This window comes from Ovis aries, chromosome 21 (genome assembly GCF_016772045.2).
Source record: "Ovis aries strain OAR_USU_Benz2616 breed Rambouillet chromosome 21, ARS-UI_Ramb_v3.0, whole genome shotgun sequence".
NCBI lineage: Eukaryota > Metazoa > Chordata > Mammalia > Artiodactyla > Bovidae > Ovis > Ovis aries.
In genome coordinates, this window is record NC_056074.1 from 36533063 (window position 1) to 36552870 (window position 19808).

The 19808-nt window shown below is 57.7% G+C and overlaps 2 protein-coding genes across 10 annotated transcripts in view; one reads left to right on the top strand and one right to left on the bottom strand.

Moving 5' to 3' along the window:
- The first annotated feature begins 337 nt into the window (after nucleotides 1–337).
- On the top strand, nucleotides 338–1758 carry LRRC10B (leucine rich repeat containing 10B). The gene has a single exon (XM_027959351.3). The coding sequence runs from the start codon at nucleotides 585–587 to the stop codon at nucleotides 1461–1463; it is 879 nt and encodes a 292-aa protein (XP_027815152.2). The 5' UTR covers nucleotides 338–584; the 3' UTR covers nucleotides 1464–1758.
- A 3949-nt stretch (nucleotides 1759–5707) lies between these two features.
- Nucleotides 5708–19808, bottom strand: part of SYT7 (synaptotagmin 7) — a 40383-nt gene continuing 26282 nt past the window's right edge. For all 9 annotated transcript variants that reach the window (XM_060404297.1, XM_060404293.1, XM_060404295.1 and 6 more), the window contains 5 exons: nucleotides 15781–16051; nucleotides 12686–12855; nucleotides 11934–12048; nucleotides 11226–11425; nucleotides 5708–9114 (listed from right to left, as the gene is read on the bottom strand). In XM_060404297.1, coding sequence (XP_060260280.1) covers nucleotides 9010–9114; nucleotides 11226–11425; nucleotides 11934–12048; nucleotides 12686–12855; nucleotides 15781–16051 — 861 coding nt within the window. In that variant the 3' untranslated portion in view covers nucleotides 5708–9009. The remainder of the gene's footprint in view (nucleotides 9115–11225; nucleotides 11426–11933; nucleotides 12049–12685; nucleotides 12856–15780; nucleotides 16052–19808) is intronic.

Sequence of the window (19808 nt, forward strand, 5' to 3'; positions counted from 1 at the left end):
CTCACTGCTCGTTTCCTTCTTGGACTGGCAGCTCTGGGCGCCTGCAAACCGCACACCAAACGGCTCGCGGTGGCTGGAAGCGTAGACAGCGTCAGTCGTCGGGTTTGTGTTGGCACGGAGCCAGGCTTGCGGGGCGCGGTTCTTGGGTTCCCTGGGTTAGTGCTGTCTCCGGTGCCCGACCGGTGGGAAAGCGGGCCGCGGGCCGGGGCTCCAGGACCCAACTCAGCCGCACCTTGGCCCCGCCCCGCCCTCCTTCCGCTTCATTGGCAGCCGCGCGCGCGTCGGGGGTTGCCAGGGCGACGGGTCTCCAAGCTGAGAATCCGCGCTAACTCGAACCAGTCGGCCTCCAGCGGAGGGAGCGGCGGAGGCCGGAGGGCGGGCGGCCGAGCGCGGCGCGCCGCGGCGGGGCCCCAGGGGGGCGCCTCCTCCCCGCCCCGCACGGCCTCCCTCGCGGAGCAGGGACAGGCCGGGGCGGGGGGTCCCGGAGCCAGCGCGGCCTCGGCCCCGTCTAGGAGGCCCAGGGGCCGCCAGGGCGGGGCGATGCCGGGCGGCGGCGGCGGTGGCCCCGCCCGGGGCTGGTGACCATGGGCATCGCCGAGTCTACGCCGGACGAGCTGCCGTCGGACGCTGAGGAGCAACTGCGCAACGGCGAGCAGCAGTTGGAGCTGAGCGGGAGGCGGCTGCGGCGGCTTCCCAGCGCCGTGTGCGCGCTGAGCCGCCTGCAGAAGCTGTACGTGAGCGGCACGGGGCTGCGCGAGCTGCCCGAGGAGATCGAGGAGCTGCGCGAGCTGCGCATCCTGGCGCTCGACTTCAACAAACTCGAGCGCCTGCCCGACGGCCTGTGTCGCCTTCCGCGCCTCACGCGCCTCTACCTGGGCAGCAACCGGCTGCTGGCGCTGCCCGCCGACTTCGCGCAGCTGCAGAGCTTGCGCTGCCTCTGGATCGAGGGCAACTTCCTGCGGCGCTTTCCGCGCCCGTTGTTGCGCCTGGTGGCGCTGCAGTCGCTGCAGATGGGCGACAACCGGTTGCGCGCGCTGCCCGCGGAGCTGCCGCGCATGACGGGCCTGCGCGGTCTCTGGCTCTACGGCAACCGCTTCGAGGAATTCCCGCCCGCGTTGCTGCGCATGGGCCGCCTGCACATCCTCGACCTAGACCGCAACCGCCTGGGCGGCTTCCCGGACCTGCACCCGCTGCGCGCCCTGCGCGTCTTCTCCTACGACCACAACCCGGTCACTGGCCCCCCCCGCGTGGCCGACACAGTCTTCCTTGTGGGCGAGGGCGCCGTCGAGCGCATGGCCGAGCGCGACGAGCCCACGCCCCGGCCGCTGCCCAGGCGCCCAGCGCGGGCCTTTGAGGATGAAGAGGAAGAAGACCTGCTCATAGGGGGCGGTAGCTCCCGGGCTCTGGAGGGCCCCGGGGACAGCCTCCGCGCCCTGGAAGCAGCTCCAGGACTGGGCACCTGAGCCTGTGATCTGTACGATGAGCTTCGGCCAGTCTGGGAGGAGGGGCTCTGGCAAGGTTCGTGGGAACGGTGGGTTCCTACTTGGGGGCAGAGAAAGGGTCAGTTTGGGCACACTGCCAGGGACAGGCAGGCCTGGTGGCCATCTTCAGACATTCCAGGGTAATGAGAAGACTGCCTCCCGGCTGGTCCCTGGGCAGTCGTCAGGCCAAGAAATCCCAGCTCTCTCCACCTATAGCTCGAATGGCCCCTGATAAAGTCACTAACAACACAATAAAAGCACCAGCTTCTTCCTGGAACCAGGGTCACCACTGATCACGGAATCATCTCCTCGACTGAGTCTAGATGCCCAGGGCCCCCACCTCCGACTGGAGTTTGGATCTTCTAGGTCCACCCTTTCTGGCCCAGGAGCCACTACCTCTGGGTGGACCACATGCCTGCATGAGGCAGAAGTGCAAACAGAAGGAGGCCTGGGCCAGGGGCAGGGGCCTTGGAGCTGGAGACTGTGCCCTGGACAGACAGGTGTGGGAGCCGGGGATTGGGGACCAAACACCACAGCTGCCCTTGCCCCTCCACGGGGGCTCATGGTACATACCTCCCTCTCCAGGCCTCCTAAATTTTGTGTGGGGAAGGGGTGGGGATAAGGGGGTCACCCAGAAGGCAAGGTCTCTGCCCCTGCCTTTTATTCTGTTCTCTTCTCCCAGATTGTGTGCGGAATCTTGCTGCAAAGACAACAGGCCCTCCCTTCCCCGTGGCCTGAGCCTTCCAGCTGTCAGGTTTGAAAAGAAGCCACTGTGCTTCCAGGGCCTCCTGCACCAAGAGAGAGGCTCTCTGCTCCGGGCGGCTGCTCCTGTGTAGCCACCGCCTGGACTCTCCATTCCCTTAAATGGGCAGCATCAGGGTGGCTGGCACGGCACGGGGCAGGGGACGAGCCCTGTGTGCCTCCTCTCCGTCACCAGGACAGCCTCCAGGGGGTGAGGAATGAGGCTTTGCTCTGTAGTTCCCAGGGTCAGATCTTTCCCATCCAAGCAATAATGGGAGGAAGGCCCAGGGCCAGGGCCACTCAGGGACACTGTCTGGGGCCGGGCCCCACATGGTGGTGTTTTCTTTAGGAAGAGAAAAAAAAAAAAAAACTGGCTGTAAACATAAATTATATTTCTTGGAGAAAGAATGTGCGTTTCCCACATGCCTGTTTATTTATAAGCCCTGGGAGCACTGGGTCCCGTTGCTGTGGGGACTCTGGGCTGCCCCTGGCACTGCCCTTTGTCCATGTGCCCCAGCCCTGCGTCACAGTGGCCCCAGCCAACTGTTTTGTCCTGTCTGGGGCAGGAGAGCTTGTCTTCAGTCACAAATGGCTTTGGCTGCTCAAGACTGCTCTTCCGTCTGGCTGTATCTTTCTGCCACCCAGCCACTGCCCCCCCACCCCCAGCCTCCCTTCCCCAGTCTTCTCCAGCTTTGTTCTCAGATTCCTGACTCTTAATATATTTTTGAATCTCAGGCTGGGCTGACCTTTATCTATTCTTTCACTGGTACTGACCCTGTTCCTCCCCATCTGTGACTATTCTTCCCTCCTTCCATCTCCCTGGCTCCATTTTCCTCTCTCTGTTTCTTTCTCTTAGTCGCTTTTTTTTTTTTTTTTTTTTAGCTCAGTCATTCCTTTCTCTCTTCATTGTTAAGGAGGGGATAAACAGAGTTAATTTTTTTTTTTTTTTAAGAGAGAAAATTGTAAAACATCAAGCCTGGAGGCCCATGTCCCATGAGAAGATGCTGCCAGGCCACCATCACCATGACAACAAGGATAATGTCATAAAAGGCCCAAAGGTCAGGCTTGGCCCAGCAGCTTGCTGGCCACTGGGCTGGGCCTGCAGATCAGGAGGAGGCCAGGGATGGGTCTGAAGGAATCAGCTTGGGAGAGTGAAGGCCTCCAAATGCACAAAGTGCTTGTAGAATGGGGAAGACTAGAGGCTGCCTTCTCAAGGAAGAAAAGGAGCCTGGGGTTTGGCTGTGTCCCTCCCAGAGACCCTCAGGTGCCACGCTACCCCTGTTGAGGCTCCATCAGGGCTGGTGGTCCCTCCCCACTGGCCTACCTGCTCCCCAGCCCCCAGCTACCCGTGACTTATCACTTGGCCTTGGAGGAGCAGGGAGAAAGGGAGATGATTTTTATAGGGGCACTTGTAACAATGGCCAGGTCAGCGGTTCCCCACATTGTTAGGGGGACAGTCAGGGGTGGGTTGGTTGTGGGGGAACAGGGCAGGGAAGCCCTGGAAGAGTTCAGTGTTTGTGCCAGGGATGCAGGGCAGAGGCAGGCTGTGGGGATGGTGATGAGATAAGAGCAGAGGCAGCAACAGGGCAAAAAACAGGCCCAGGGAGGTAAGTGACTTGCCCATAAGTGGATGTTAGGCCTGCTAACCCAGTGCTCAATCCGACACGGGAGATGCTACCTGCCTGTGGCTGGTGGTCAGGTCTGGGTGTGGAGTCAGTGGGAATCATAGCCTCTCTTCCTCCTCCTGGAGCTTCCCAACAGCCAGCCCTCCCAGCTGGCAGAGCAGCAGAGACTGGATGCCTTCCTGGATTCGTTACCATCATCCCCCTCTTCCCACTTCAGAAAGCAGGAGAACAGGGTGCTCAGAAACTGGGGGCCCTGCCCAGAAGCACCTCCCTTCCTTCCAGTGCCATCACATGGGCTTGCTTAGCCATTGCCCCAAAGCTTCCTTAAGACACCTGGACACTCGTTCTCAGAATGGACATTTATTAGCACACCTGAGTGTGCCACGCAGAACATGTGTTCAGACAGGGGTCCCTGCCCGGGGGTGGGGCTCACAGTCTAAAGGTGGCACAACTTGTACACACAGGACACAGACACAGGGAGCGGGGCGTCTTCAGGGGAGACCGGCCAGGGGAGCCACGGCTGGGGCATATAGCACGTTCAACCTGCGTCCTTCTGGTTGTCTTTGTGGGGGAGGGAGAGGCGAGCAGAACGTGGCCTGAGATGGCCTTCCAGAAAGCAGCGGCATCCAAGAGGGACTGGCAGGAGAGAGACCAGAGGGCAGTGGTCCCAGGCACAGGGAAGGATGGGGGAGCCTCTGCAGGCAGGGATGAAGAGAAACCCCACGAAGTGAAGGCGGGAGAAAGACAGAAGTGCAGGAGGAGAGAGGCTTGGAGCCCACGGCAAGGGGCTGTCACCTCTGCCAGGCCGAGCTGTCCTGCTTTTTAGCCTAGATTTTCCAGATCGAGCAGAAGTCCTGGCAAGAACTGCTTGTGAGGCTTACTTACCTGACCCTAGGGCTCCCTCCAACCTCTGAACCAGAGACACTTAAACCATATCGTCAGTATGGGGCAGAAGGGGAGAGGGCGGGCAGCTTCAGGTGGGAGTACTTAGCGCAGAGTGAGGAGAAAGCTGCCAGCCCCAGGTATGGGGGAGCAAGAGGCAAGGTGGCCCCTCTAATAGGGGTGGACAGGGGCCAGCAGGTGGACGCACAACAGTGGAGGGCTCTCCTTTCCTGTGCGCCCATAACAGGTGTAGCGCTTCCCTTCTGAACGCACCGGGAGAGCTGCCAAGCCTCGGTTTCCCCCGGGCTGTGTGCAAGAGGGAAGGAAGAAAGGGCAAGAATTGTTATTGCTCTTCTGTGGATGGAGGGAACTGCGGAAGGAAACAGCTTGCCCCGGGGCCTCTGTGTCTGCTGGGGCCCAGCTTCCTAGGTCCTCAGGCAGGGACTGAGTTGAGACTTTTCTAATTCTAAAGGATGAAACCAGAAAAGGGTTGGAGAGAAGGCTCAGGTCCAGCCAACAGCCCAGAACTCCACAGGGAACAGAGAGGACACACTGGCCTGAAACGACAGTGGCCCTGTCAGAGTTCACGTTGGTGGTGGGAAAGGTGAAGGGTCTCCCTTTGGTTTGTCTCACCTGCCTTGGAGGGTGGTGAGGGTCCCCTGGGAACTGTGGGGAGGGCGTGTGGGGCTGGGTGAACTAGAGGGGCACCCTGTAAGCCCTAAGGAGACTCCACTCCCAATAAGCTTTGCTTTAGGCATGATCCAGGGGGTATGGCTGCTTCCTGGATTTCTGGGTAGCTGGTGGGTTCATATTCTCAACCTGAAGATAGGCTAGAAGGGCCTCATCAAGTGAAGCTGAATCCCAAAGGTGACAGGTGAGGGGAGACTTGGCCCCAGGCTATCCATCCCCATCCCCCACTTCTTCTTCCCCTGGGAGATAGTGGAGGGCTAGGACCCACGGAGGAAACAGCCAAGGCCCTACTTTTTCACGATCCTTTATTAATCAGAACGGGCCTTGCCACAAAAAGCAGGGCCCATCCCCACAAAAATATGATTTTGCAAAGAGGAAATCTTGCTGGCTTAGAGGGTGCATGTGGTGGAAAATTTTTGTATGGTTTTTTTTCCCCCCCTCTTTTTTTCTTCAGTTTTTCTTCATTTCTCTTCGCTGCAATTTTTTTTTTTTTTTTTTTGTGACGGTGGGTTTTTGTCGTAGATTTTTTTTTTTTTTTTAATAAAACACTTGCGCTCAAGGACTCAAACACAGTACAAACAGAAACCACCAATCCCCACCCCTGGGGCCCCAGCAGGACTGGGGACTCTGGGGACTCCCCTTGGCTTTTTGTGTGGCTGTTTTCCTTGTCCCTTCCCTGGCGTCTAGCGCCGGTGGGCAGGTGCGGGGTCCTGGGGCAGGTGGAATTTATACAGCAGTTATGTGGGGTGATGGTCACAAGAAAGGATACCTGAACAAGTTAACGACTAACTCTAGGGTGCCCACAAAGATGGTGGATGACGCTCAAGAAGGGTGCAGGGACACAGTGGAGAAGAGATAGGTGGGCCCAGGCCGGCCTCAGCTATCCCCGGAGGCTCTGTGGGGGGAGGGGCAGGCGGGCCTTGCCTTCAGGCTTCGGTAATAATACTTTGCTCGCGGGTAGCACCTTCAGAATCCTCCAGCCTCCACCCCCAGGTCAGGTGACGGCGGCCTTACAACCTCCCCCATGAGGTAGGTGAAGTATTATTACCATCATTTTACAGATGGGGAAACTGAGGCCCCGGGAGTGTGGGTGATCTGTCCAAGGTCCTGGGATGGCAACAGGGCCGTGCCCTTCCTCCACCCCCAAGTTCCCCCTTTCTCTGTTCCCTAAAACCTTAGACCTCCCCCCGCCCTCACCCATACCACCCGCCTCTTCCCTTGCTAGCCCACGTTGCCCTTGGCCCGCCGCTTGCCACCGCTCCCCCGCGTCCCAGAGCTCAGGCTGCACGTCGGGGGTTGGAGAACCCCACGCGGGGTTCATCGCTGCGCCTGGGTGCGGTCAGGTTTGGAATAGGCAGGGCCAGGTAAGGCTCTCTGCATGTGATTGGCTAAGAGCTTCGTGGGCGGGGCTCGGAAAACGGGGACGCAGTTGCCCCGCCCACTCGGTGCTAGTTGGTCCAATTCCCGAGAGCTCTGTAGCAGGCAAGGGGACCTGGAGCGGGGCTTGCTGTCCCACCGGCCTCGGGGTGGAGGTGCACAGGATTTGAGGGCGGGATGGAGGCTGGCAGAGCCCTTCCGCTTCTCAGAGCTTCCAACAGCAACCTTTTTTCGCTTCCACTGTCTCCGGAGCCGCTGCCCTCCCTCCCCGCTGGGGGTTGGTTCCCCGGCCTGCCCGATAAGGGCCGTGCTATGAGGGCAGATCCCCATTTTAAGTAAAGCTACAATATAGAAAAATTGGGATTTACAAGGAATGTGGGTGACTACTTGCTTTACGTTAGCACTCTTCACTCTACAAAATGATTCACTTACTTTGTATGATATTCCTCCAGATCCTTAGGGTCAGGTGTAGGGGCGAAGGCGTGAGTCTATGTAAGAAATTTTGATATGGGCAAAAATGTGATCAGAATGCTCAGCTCAAAGGGAAGTCTGTTTAAGGAACATGGTTCCCAACTGCCCATGCTTTTGCCGTGCAAAGTGGGGGACCTTTTCCAGAGTCTCCTTTCCTGGGGCGTCACCCATTTAGGGGTAGAGCCGTGGTCCCAGGCCTCGTCCACAGACTGTGGTGTGCTGGCGCCACCTGGCGGCGTCTTCTGGGAATGCCAGGCGCAAGCGCGAGGACCCCGGGATTCGAAAGCGGTCGCCAGCTGTCTTGTATCAACACCGCGACCCATGTGGGGATGAGGGGGCTTAAGCAGGGATCATCTTGAAATTTTCCCTCTCCGTAGAGATGCTAGTTCTAGTCTCTGCAGCCGCGGAGGCAGGGAAACCACAGCTTCTTTGTGGGGGAGTAGGGCAACCTCAAAACTCACAGGATCCGGGAATGCTCTCTGCTTCCTTCGCCTGAACTATGGGACCAGGGGCGGTGGGAAAGGTGAGCTGCTCAAGTGATGCAAAGACAGAGACCACGATGGAATGAAAAGGAAGGTCTCCGAATGGGGATGGGGGCGTGGGGTGGGATGGAAGAGAGGGAGAATGTGTGTGGCAGGGAGGTCGGCAGACAGGAGGAAGGGGAAGGAAGCTGGAAGGCGTGGCGAGTGCTGCCAGTGTGGCTGGGATGTGACACCTGGGAACGGGGAGGGTGTCTTTGGATGAGGATGTTAGGGAAGAGAGCTAGTGGGGGCTTGGGACCCCTGAGACAGAAAGGAGCAGAGGTGGAATGTGATATGCACAGTGGTGCCTAAAAGGCAAAAACTGATGCTCAAGAGATGACGCTGCTGGGGAGAGAGCCGGTGGAGAGCGTGGGGAGGCAGGAGGAGAAGGACAGAGCCCAGGTCTCAGCCTAGCTCCTCTCTGCCCCTCTTCCCCACCCGACTTTCCCTCCATCCCTGCCTCACCCCGCCCCCCCACCTGCCTCTCCTCTCCCACCCCCTAGCTCTGTGCCTTGACTTCTCAAGCCTCCAGCCCACCCTGTGCGTTCAGCCTCTTCTGTTCAGCCTCTTCAGCACATGGGCCCCAGGGACACAGGGAGTGCGTACTGCCACCCCCACACGTGCACGCACACACACGTTACACACGCACGGTGGACACAACACAATACACAGGGCTGCGGCTCCAGGACCCCCGGAGTAGGCTATATACTATCCTCGGCACTCAGGGCCCAGCCGGCTCCTGAAACTGCCCTGAACAGGCCTCCCTCTCTCTCGGTCAGGCCAGGCCGGGGCCAAACGCCTCCGACATCCCCTCTCCTGGGCCCACGTTGGGGGCGGGGGCGGGGGGCGGCCTTCCTCCACTCCTAGGCGCTGCCTTAAAGAAAACGGGGGACTGTGCCCACCTGGCGGGCCTCTGGAGGGATCTGCCCTCTGGCTCTCAAGCTCACCTCCCCGCTTCTTGAGTATCAGCAAGTCAGGAAGGAAAGGGGCAAAGCAGGCAAATGGCTCCCAGAGCCCCTCCCCCAGAGCTGGACCGGTGGGGAATGGGGCTGGTGCTCCCTAGAAGCAGGGCCCGACTGGTTCCTGGGACCTCTCCCTGGCCGAGCCCTCGGGATCCTTCCCTCACCCGTGGCCGGGGGGCCAGGCCGGGCCTTGTGCATAAAGTGGTGAGGGCGTGATGGGGACCCGGCCCTCAGCCCCCTGGGGCTCCCTTGGCCCCATTCAGGCCTTCAGCTGGTGCCACTGGGCCACAGGCTGCCGGGGCCGGGCAATCATGTCCTTCCAGTGCTTCACTTCCCCGGGCCCACTCTTCCAGGACAGGTAGATCTGGGGAGAGAGGGAAGAGGAGGCGTTAGCGGCACCCTCTGAGGCACTGTCCCTTCCCCCACTGGTGGTGACACTCCGTGTCCACCGTGGCACCCTAGCTTGTGATCGTGGGGACCAATGGGGTCTCTGCCTGCAGTTACAACCTAGCCTACAGAAGCCCCTCCTGTCTCCACCCACCCCCCAACCAGCCTGACCTATCTTCCTTGTTGTGCTTTCCCTCGGGAGCCTGGGCATGCCTGGCCCTTTCCAATTAAACACCCAGCCTGTTTCGTGGTGGGAGAGGGATGGGGATGGAGGCAGGGTTCTCCCATGCTCTTCCCTCCCCTACCTGCTGGGCACTGTCTATCCCTCCTTACTGACAAACACTCTTACACTTCATAGGCACGCTTACTACCTATCAGGCACGGAGCTAGGGATTTGCATACATAGATCATCAAATCCTTACCGGTGAGGCAGGTATGTTACTATCCCCATTTTACAGATGGAGAAACTAAGGTACAGAGAGTTAAGAGACTGACCCACAGTCACAGGATTTATGCGTGGTGCAGAAGGATTTAAATCTGGGTCTCTGGGGCTTCATTTGTTGTTCAGTCGCTCAGTCTTACCCGAGTCTCGGCGACCCCGTGGGCTTTATACTATCAACCTGATCTACCTGCTTCTGTGTGAGAAGCTTCATAGCCCCGGGGGGTAGGGGGAGGCTGTGTACCTGATCCCCCGGCTAACCTCAGCCTTGTGACTGGTGGTTAGCTCAGAGCACAGGGCTCCCTAAGCTACTTGGGCCAAAGGGAGAACAAGTCCACCTTCACCTCAGTTCAGCCAGCAGAAGATAGGACCTACCCAACTCTAAAAGACTAAGCTTGAGAAAAGACTACGCTGGCCAAGGAAGGGCTCCACACTCATGGTCCCATGGGATGTGGATGATGCTGTCCTGGGGACCCGTCCTACCTGTGACCACAGGTCAGCAAGTCATACGTACTCCCTGGGCCTTGCTGGATGGCCGGCAGGGTCAGCTGTCCTCTATGGGGCCAGTTGCTTCCCTCCCGCCCCCAATAGCTAGGTTCTCCATCTCCGTCTGCCTGAGGGGTGCCTCCACCTCAGCCCTCTTCCCTGTGGGTGCCCAGGTCACTTCCCATTTCCCTCATACCGGGCTATCCCCTGGGTGACGCATGTTCTCCCCTCACTTGCTCCTGGCATCTTCCCTTCCTCTGTACCTCTCTGGTCAACTGACTTCCGGCACTGTTTCTGGTCAAACCTCCATTCCCGATTGGACGCCCATGCCCTTACTAGGAACTTCTCAGTAATAACCTTCATTACGATAGTGGCTAACATACATGTTCCATGTGCTGTGTTAAGCATCTTGCCTGTGTTATTTATACTCCCAGCACCCTGTGAAGCTAGGTTTGTTTTACTCTCATTTTAAGAGGAAGAATGAGGCTCATAAATGTTATGACTGTTAAGAGGCAGCACTGGGCTCTGGATCCAGGCAGGGTGATTCTCAAGCCCACACTCTCCACTGTAAGCCATAGCCAAACAAAGGAACAGACATTTCAAAGTAGAAAAGAGATGGCTTTACGGTACAGAATGGCATCCTGGAAAAACTCAAGGCCAGGCATGGACTTTCAGTTAATATATGATTCAAGGAGAATGTCCACTTGCCTCAGGCAGTTCTTACAACACCATAGGGTTGGTATTATAGCTCCATTTTGCAAATGAGAACACTGAGGCTCAGAGAGGCAAGGTCCTACAGCTGTTGAAGAGCAGAGTCTTCGGAGCCTGACTCTCAACACAAGCCCCAGGCCACTTACCCTCTGCAGGCAGAATCCAGGGTGACACTGATTTACCTTGTCAGAGGGTCCTGCCCAGAAAACCCTCTTTGGGGAACCCGGGACACTTTTCCCTATCATTTCCTTCTTTCCCTGCTCTTCCAGTGGTCTGTCCTGAACTGATGGTCATGGGAGGACACTGGGGCAAATCTCGACCAATCCTCTCCTTTTCAGATGAAACAGACTGACGCCCTCTCCCTCCTGCTGTCCAGCCCTGTGCTCACTCACTACCCCGGCAGCTCCTTTTAAGGACACATCCTTGCCGGGTGCCCCTGCCAACCCACCTACCTTGCCAATGACGTCGTTGCGGCTGAGCTTGTCCTTGTCCATGACAGTGATAATGATGGTTGTCTCCCTCAGCTTCTCCGTAGGGATGTCGAAGGCAAAGGACTCATTGAAGATGGGGTTAAGGTTCCTCTTCATCGTCACCGTCTTCTTCTTCTCCACCCGCTTGTCCTTGTACATCAGCCACACCTTCACGTAGGGGTCTGGGGGACACCAGGGGGAAGGGTCAGAGGAGCAGAGAGGGGAAGCTGGGGCAGGAATGGCTGTGCTCTTTCCCTGCGGGGTGAGGCCAAGCCCAAGGAAGGAGGGCGGGGGGACCTGGGGCATCGGCAGATGGAGGAGCTGCCAGGGACTGTAACCATTGCCTAGTGCTCTTCTGGGAACACAAACGGGAAGACTGAGAGGCTCAGATCTCACTCGAGGTCACAGATAAGGTGTGTCAGAACTGGGGCTAGAACCCAAGGCCCCCCCACCATCGTGTTCACTTTCTTCCTGATCCTGAGCAGGGCAGAGTTCAAGATGATGCTGACCCTGAGGGTACTCCAAAGGCGGCCACCAGGGCTGTAGGGTAAAGGCATGGGGACTGGAGGTGGGGCTTGGGGGTTGGGGGTGAAGCCCACTGCTAGGACCCTGCTGTTCACATCCAGCATGACTCCTGTGCACCAGAAGCTCCCTGGCCCGTCCGCCCCCGGCCGTGAGAGGTGCCAGCACCTGATGTGCCCCCGATGTCCATGGCTTTGAGGTTCCGGGCTTTGATGATGTTCACGATGATGGAGTTGGCAGAGGGGTTGTAGCAGAGAGACAGGAGCAGCTCGCCTCGGCTCCCCTGAGAGGGAGAACAAGAGGGCGTGGGGACCAGGGGACCCCTCCCCTTGCACCTGGGTGCTTACCCACCCCCTCTTGTTTGTCACAGCTGCACAGCTGGTTCCCCTTCATCTGGCAGGTCTGGGCCCTGCTCCCCAGGCTATCACTGCCCAGCCTCCCCAGGTGCTGAGCTTTGGCATTGGCCTCCAGCCGGCTGGTGGGAACTTGGGTCTGCTAGGCCCCGCCTACCCACCCGGCCCACAACCCTCCTGATTCCCTGCCATTGAGGAGGGACTCGGACCCCATCTGGACTTCCCTGGTGGCTCAGATGGTGAAGGATCCCCCTGCAATGCAGGAGGTGTAGGTTCAATCCCTGGGTGGGGAAGATCCCCTGGAGAAGGGAATGGCAACCCACTCCAGTATTCTTGGCTGGGGAATTCCATGGACAGCCTGGTGGGCTACAGTCCATGGGGTTGCAAAGCGTCACAGACTCAATGGAGATGAGTTTGAGCAAACTCTGGGAGATAGTGAAGGACAGGGAAGACTGGCAGGCTGCAGGCCATGGGGTTACAAAGAGTCAGACACGACTTAGCGACTGAACAACGACCAGGACCTGGTCTCTTAGCTGCCCAGCCGGGGACCTGCAGGTAGGGTCTTACACTCCCATCGCTGCATGGCTTCAGATCCTTCCAGAAGGTCTGCATCTGGGTCAGGTCCACCTTGTTGAGGGGGATGGACACCTCCCCGATGGGGTCGTTGCGGCTGAAGCGGTCATAGTCCAGGACCTGGAGGTAGAGGACCCTCTGCACCACTTTCTCGTAGGGGAAACCTGGGGGACAGACAGTGCAGGTGAAGAGCAGGACAGAGCAGTCACACGGAGCCTGGGCAGGGCAGCGCTCCCGGGCAGGAACATGCGCACTCAGACCTCCCTGAAGGGTCAGCAAGGACCGTCTCATTTGTCTCCCTCGACAGTTCTGCGAGGTGGATGGCATCATGTCCATTTTACAGATGAGGAGACTGAGGCCCAGATGGCTTAAATTATCCACCCAAAGTCCCACAGCTAATCAAGAGCAGACCATTCATTCACTCGTTCATCACGAGTCCATCTGGCGGCTGGGCAGTGCCCCCCTTGCCCTCTGGGCAGCCCTGCCACTGTCAATCATCCTGAGACAAGTCTGGGCACGTGGCCTTGCCTGAGATGGCCACAGCTGCTAGAAAGCAAGGCCCAGGAGGACACAGGACAGAGGGAAATGGCAAAGGTGGAGAAACAGCACTAGACTCCTGTCTTAGGACTCCCCATTTTCACCCTAGCCTCCAGTGAATGCATCAGCCTGTCCGTCCGTCCTTCCTCAACAGACCAGCAGCCATCCGCCTCTCCACTGCCACTGCGCCATCCAAGCCACTGGCACCTCTTGGCCAGACAGTCACAAGAGTCTCCAAACAGCCCTCCCTGCTCGTGAGCTTTCTCCTAGAGCCCATTCTCAACACAGCAGCCAGAGTGAGCTTTTAAAAATAGAAATCACATCATGATACTCTCCGGCTTAAAGCCTTTCAATGGCTCCCAGTGCACTTAGGATAAAAGCCGGGTGCCCTGCCTCGGCTTCAAGCCCTTCTATAATTTGGCCCGCTGTCCTCTCCCTGCTCACCTTGTGACCGCTCTTCACTCAGTGACTGGGCTCCAGCCACCCTGGCTTTTCTTGCCTTGGCCCCCCCACACCATGTCTCAGCTTATCCTCTTCCATCAGGTCTCAGCTTTCTTTCCCGACGTCCCAGAGGGGCTCGGATTCCCTGTTTTATACACTAGCCTGTTCCTTTCACAGCACTTATCACAGGCTGCACTAGAGATTTATGTTTCCTTCAGCCTGGCTTTCCCAGTAGGCTAGAATTTCCAGGAAGGCATCTCTGTCCTCAGCTACCACCGGATCCCAGCATCTAACACCATTTCTGGCACGTAGTAGGCACTCGATTAAATATTTGTTAAGTGAATCAATCATTGAACAAATGCCTGTGAAAGGGCCTGATGGAAGAGCTGGACCTCAGGCCAGAGCGGAGAGCCAGGGGAAGGCGCTGGGACAGGATGGAAGATACTGGGGAGCCAGAGGAAGGTCTGAAGCCTCAGTCACTCACTGGGCTTTGGGAGGCTTAGGAGGAGGAAGAGCTGACGTGGGAAAGTAGGGGGTGTGGGCCAGCCTGGAGGCCTCAGGTGATGTGATCCTGAACCAAGGTGTGAGCAGGAAGGAGAGAGAATACTTAAGATCCTAGCTCTGCTGGTGGAGAAGATGAAGGGAGAGGAAGAGTTCCGCAGGATTCTGGTGCCTTCTACCAAAGATGCCAGCAGCACGGAGTTGCCTCTGATAGGGGCAGGTGCACTCGAAGAGGAAATTCTTTGTCCCTCTAGCCCCCAGCTTCTGAATTCTTGAGAGGGCCCCATATCGGGGGCGGGGGGGGGCTATGGGCTATGTCTTGCTCACTTTGGAATACCCCAGGCTCCTGTTCAAGTGACTTTGTTTTCACCTCACCGTGCGGTTTACGGGATCTTAGTTCTCCAACCAGGAATTGAACCCAGGTCCTTGCCAGTGAAAGCAGGGAGTCCTAACCACTGGACTTCCAGGGAATTCCCTAGGTGACCTTTGGCATCTGTTTAGGTGAAATGAGCACAGACAGGTGTTCTGGAAAGGTTGAAGGCTCCAAGAAGTCCTTGAACCTGAGTCAGCTCTCTTCAACACCAGTCTCCTATCTGGCAAACTCCTATTCATCCATCAAAACCCATCATGAATGATCCTGCTTCTGGGAAATGGTTTTCAGTGTCACCAACAGGAGTTTATATTGGGCCCTTGCGCATCTGCCATGCAATGTATGGTTTACCTATCTACACATCTGTGTTTTCCAAGGAATGCCTTAAGGGTCATAATGGTGCCTCATTCTTTTCTGTACCCTCAGTACCCAGGACAGTGCCCAGCCCATAGCTGATGCTGGGTAAATGTTTGCAGAAAGGATCAGTGGATTGAGGCTCTACCCTTAAACTTCGCCCGACCAGCTGGCCACCTGCACCAGCAGACAGCTGAGCCTCTCACTGGTTATGCCATCTCTAAACCGGCCCCCATGCAGAACTGAGGACCCCATGCAGAACTGAGGAGGGGAGAAACAAACGAACACCCACTGGCTCACCCTTAAGGACTTATTTAGTGGGTGAGCTGGCTGTCGCCCTGCCAAAGGGTGTTTAACAAACTGATATAAAGTGTTTTCTGGGTGTTGTGAGTGCTTTTACAGTTCGCTGATTTGTTTAACCCTATTATCTTAATTTTACAGATGGGGAACCATGGCACAGGTTCAGGAACTTGCCCCAGGTCACACAGCTAGTAAGCGGCAGAGCTGAGATTTGAACTTAGGCAGCCTGGGCCACAGCCTGGGCTCCTACCCCCTCCACTGTGGTCACTGCAGGTGCTCCTCGTCTGGATCCTGTGGTTGCCGCCCCTCCTTCGTGCATGCTGAGGATGGGTCCTGTGTCCGGGCAGTGGCCCAGCTTTCCCTCTTGCCCTCTGGCTGCGATGCTGGCTCCACTCAGCCCTGTAATCTCATCCCAGCCAGACGTGAAATGCACCAGGGTGACTGGGCCGAGTTCCTGGGCCTCTGTGTGTATATCTGTACAAGTGTGTTTGTGCATGTGGTCATCTGTGTGTGTGTGTGGCTGGGTGGTGCGCAGGACAGCCAAGGGGAAGAGGGGACTCTGGGGGCAGGGGCGGCACGGCCTCACCTTCGAAGAGGAAGGTCTCGTTCCAGTGGGGATTCAGGTTCTTCCGCTTCACCTTGGTCTCCAGCTTGTGCTTCTTGTCTGGCAGCAGGTAGATCTTGACGAAGGGGTCGCTGGTGCCGCTGAAGTCCTTGGCCGGCAGCTCCTGGGCCTTCATGATCTTCACGGTGAGCGTGGACTCCTGGAAGTTGTAGCCGACGCTGAACTGGATCCGGCCCAGGTTCTCCCGGCTACAGCCCTCGTGGGCCTCGTCCTCCTCGGAGCCTGGGGAGAGCTGGGGGCAGAGGAGAGGCAGGCAGCGTTGGGGAGAATTCTGCTTCCCTGAAGCCCCCTCCACAGCCCAGTGGGGTTGGGAGGCCCCACCCTGTGCCCAAGGCCGGTCCAGCTACGGGAGCTACCTCCATCCCTGCCCCGTCACCATGTGGGGTTGGTGGCGGCACCTCTCCTGTTCACATCTTGGTGGTGAGGATGCCGAGGCAGAAGCCAAGTGCCTTGACCAGGATCACACAGGGAGAGGGGGCAGAGCCAGGACAACCCCTGAACCCCAGAGCTGTGTGTACCCCACTCCCCAGCCTCTTCTTGCAGCCCTGGGTCTGCCTCCGTCCCCAGCTTCACCACAGGCTGCTTTGCCTCCCCTGGTGTGCCCCAGGACCCCAGCTCCCTCCTCCTCCTTCCCACCTTTCCATCAGCCCTACGGGAGGGCCCCCTGTGAAATACACCAACACAAAAACCTGGGCTACAAAACAGATGAGGGAGATTGTTCTCATCTCAAAAGAGTTTACCACGGTATTTCTTTAGAAAGTGACTCTCTGGGGTTCTGAGGATAAAGAGATTTCGAAAATGAGAGAGGTGAATTTTCAGAAGCAACATCTATTTGTGTAAAGCAGGGACATGCAAAGTGCAGATTCCCAGGCCGAATCCCTGGGTAGCCTCCTTTTTGAGGGGCTGGGGTGGGCCTGGGCGGCAGAGCTTTTTCCTAGGAGCCTCGGATGACAGTGCTGCACACTGGATGGCTGCAGAGGAGGCCACACCTGCATTCAGTCCTCATCCCCGGGGGGTGGCACTTGGTTGGGCCAACCCAGCAACCAATAGACATAGGGGGTGGCATGGGTGTCCCATTCCCCGGAGGAAGTTGAAAAAATGGGAAGTAACTGGGGGAGGGTCTCTCAGCCAAGTGTTCCCAGCTGTGGTTGCTCACTGGGGACATCTGGTCAGGTTTTAGAATCCTGTCCTTCCCCAGCCACCTGCATCCTTCCCTGGGTCCTATCCTAAATTCCACCCCTGACCCAGGGATCCACATGGGCCAAGCATTTCGTACTCTGGGCCTCCCAGGTGGCTCAGTAAGAATCTGCCTGGCAGTGCAGGAGACCCAGGTTCGATCCCTGGCTCGGGAAGATCCCCTGCAGAAGGAAATGGCAACCCACTCTGGTGTTCTTGCCTGGAGAATCCCATGGACAGAGGAGCCTCATGGGCTACAACCCATGGGGTTGCAAAAGAACTGGACACGACTCAGCAACTGAACAACAACAATTCCTGTCTCTAAAAGCTCCTGAGGTGATTAAGAGCCAGGGTGGGGCCCAGGGTACCACATTTAAGACAAAACTGCTGGAACCGGTTTGATTTCGCCCCTTCTCCTGCAGGAGACTTTTCTGTGCCCCCTCCTTCCTCCTGGAGAGGCAGCCGTAGGCTCTGAACTACTAACGAATACAGATGACAAGAATATGTATGATGTGCACCAACTGCGGCAGAAGTCTCTTACATCACCTTCTTGCTGAATGCTGACAATAGCCGGGAGAGGCAGTTAAGATCACTCTCTAGCTGAGGAGACTGGGTTCAGAGAGGTTCAGTCACAAGTCCAAGATTGCACAGCAGTATGGACTCTCTCTGACTTGAAAGTCCACTCTTGCCACCAAAGCAGGCCCACATCCCAGGGTGATTTTGAGACTCTCCCACCATCCCCCTCAAGCCAGTATGTGGACTCCCCTACCCCAGGTGAGAGGCACCCAGATCACACCAATAGTAAGCACCCTGGGCCCAGCCCTGCCCTGTTTGCTTTGCCCTCAGCTACTCCCTCCAACTTCCTGATGAAGCAGACACTACTGGGCTCTAGTCTGGTTCGGGGCACAGAGATTACTGCCTCAAGCACCCTGTGACTAAGTGATGGGCCAGAATTCGAACACAGGTCAGCGCCCTGCCATCATGAATGCCCTTCCAGCTGCCTCACTTTCGCACTCAGGCCCAGTGTCTGGGGCTTCACCAGCCACACCCCTGGTCCTGCCTGGAGGTGGGAGCAGGGCGGAGCTGCCTCCCCTGTTCTTCTCACAGCGGAAGTGGGTCCCCCCCAGCCCCACCCCTTGGCCGGATCCAGGCAGCTCTGTGCACGCTCCATTCAGGCCAGCTGAGAATCTGGCTTTCCAACTCAGGTCCAGTTTTCCCCAGGAGCTCCTTCCTTCTCCTCCTACTGGCCCCACTCCCTCTGAACCTCAGTTTTTGCATCTATAGAGTGGCACCATGAGACAGACCTATGTTATAGGGTTCCAGGGAAGGTTAAGGGATCTTGCTGTGGTCCTGTTCTGCAGCCTGGCCCCTGCCACTGCTGGCTATGGACTGAGAGCAGTCCCTTCCAGGACCACTTACCCCAACCCCTGCCTTCTAAAATTGGGGTGGAGACCCTGGTGACCGAAGCGCAGGTGACCCCAGCCCCACCTAGTCTGGTTATTTGGATCTTGGTTTCCAAACAGGTGGGCTGGTGCTGAGAGTCTTAACCCGGGCCAGTGGACTTCACCTCAGAAGTGGGCAGTGGCTCTGTGCCCACTCCCAGTCTTCCCAAACCACAGCCCTGAGCCCTAATTAACCAGCTGGGGCAGCTCCTGGATCTGTTTCCATGGTAACCAAGCTAGCCACTCCACCCCACCCCCGCCCTCCCCACCAAGGGCTGGAGGAGGTGCTACCTCAGCCCCAGCTCTGGTAGAAGCAAGCAGGCAGGAGTAACCCAGATGGGGGTATGGCTAGGCCTCCTCTCTGACCCCCTCCCCTCAGTCCCTTTGTCTGAAAGGCTATATTGGGTGCCCGACTTGTTTCCTGACCCCTGAGCTTCGGACAGTCTGGGACCTGGAGGTCAGCCTGGGGCCTGGTTTCCTTCTGCCCTGTTCATCTTCATCATCACTGTTAATGCCAGTGACCCAGCTGTGGCCTAAGGCTAGGCAATTAGACCCTGCCTGCCCACCTCTGAGCATCCGCTGAGCACGTGAGAGAGCTCTGGGGCCTGCACTCCTTTCTTCTGCCTGAGGCTGCCAGCCCCTCCCTGGAGGCAGCAAGGGGCAGGCTAGCTGGCTGGGAAAGGGCCGTCCCTTCTGGGAACCTGGCTACCAGGAAGCTGGAACCAATTAAGAGGCTGTGCAGGGAGGCGGGATGGACTGTGCTGAAGGCCCATCCAAAGGAGAGGAAGGCCGGGCTGATCTCCATGGGTGGGGGAAGATAGGCAGGAAGGTGGTGGAGGACCAGGCAGGCAGGGCTCAGGGCAGGCAGGAAGAAGGAGAGGAGAGAGGCCGAAGGAAGCCCAGATCTGGAATGTGGAAAAATCTGATACTCTAGTCTGTATTCCGGAGAAATGCAGACTTGGGCCTGTAGCAGGCCTGCTGACTGGGAATCTGCATTTTAATGAGATCTCCCAGTGATGTGTGTGCCTATCACAATCTAGAAAAAGGGAGTGTGGATGGATGGTTTGAGCCAGCCAGAACCCTAAATGGCAGGAGGGTGGGGCCTGGGGCTCTGGGGGCCTCTGGGATGGTGGGGGGTGTGATGTCAGAGTGGTGGGCAAGGGAACACTGAATTGAATGATGTCAAGTCTAGCAAGGGCCTGGGAGCCCACCAAGCCCCCTTCCTTCTCTACAGGAGGGATGGAGAAGACAGGGAGGAGCTAAGGGGAGGAGAGAGGGCACCCAGGTCCAGGGATGGGAAATGGTTTCTCCCCACTAGGAATCTAGCAGGCACTGGGTCCCCACCCTCAGGTCCTCGCCAAGCCTTCCTGG

Coding starts and splice junctions, on each gene's coding strand:
- LRRC10B (XM_027959351.3), top strand. CDS start 585: ATGGGCATCGCCGAGTCTACGCCGGACGAGCTGCCGTCGGACGCTGAG.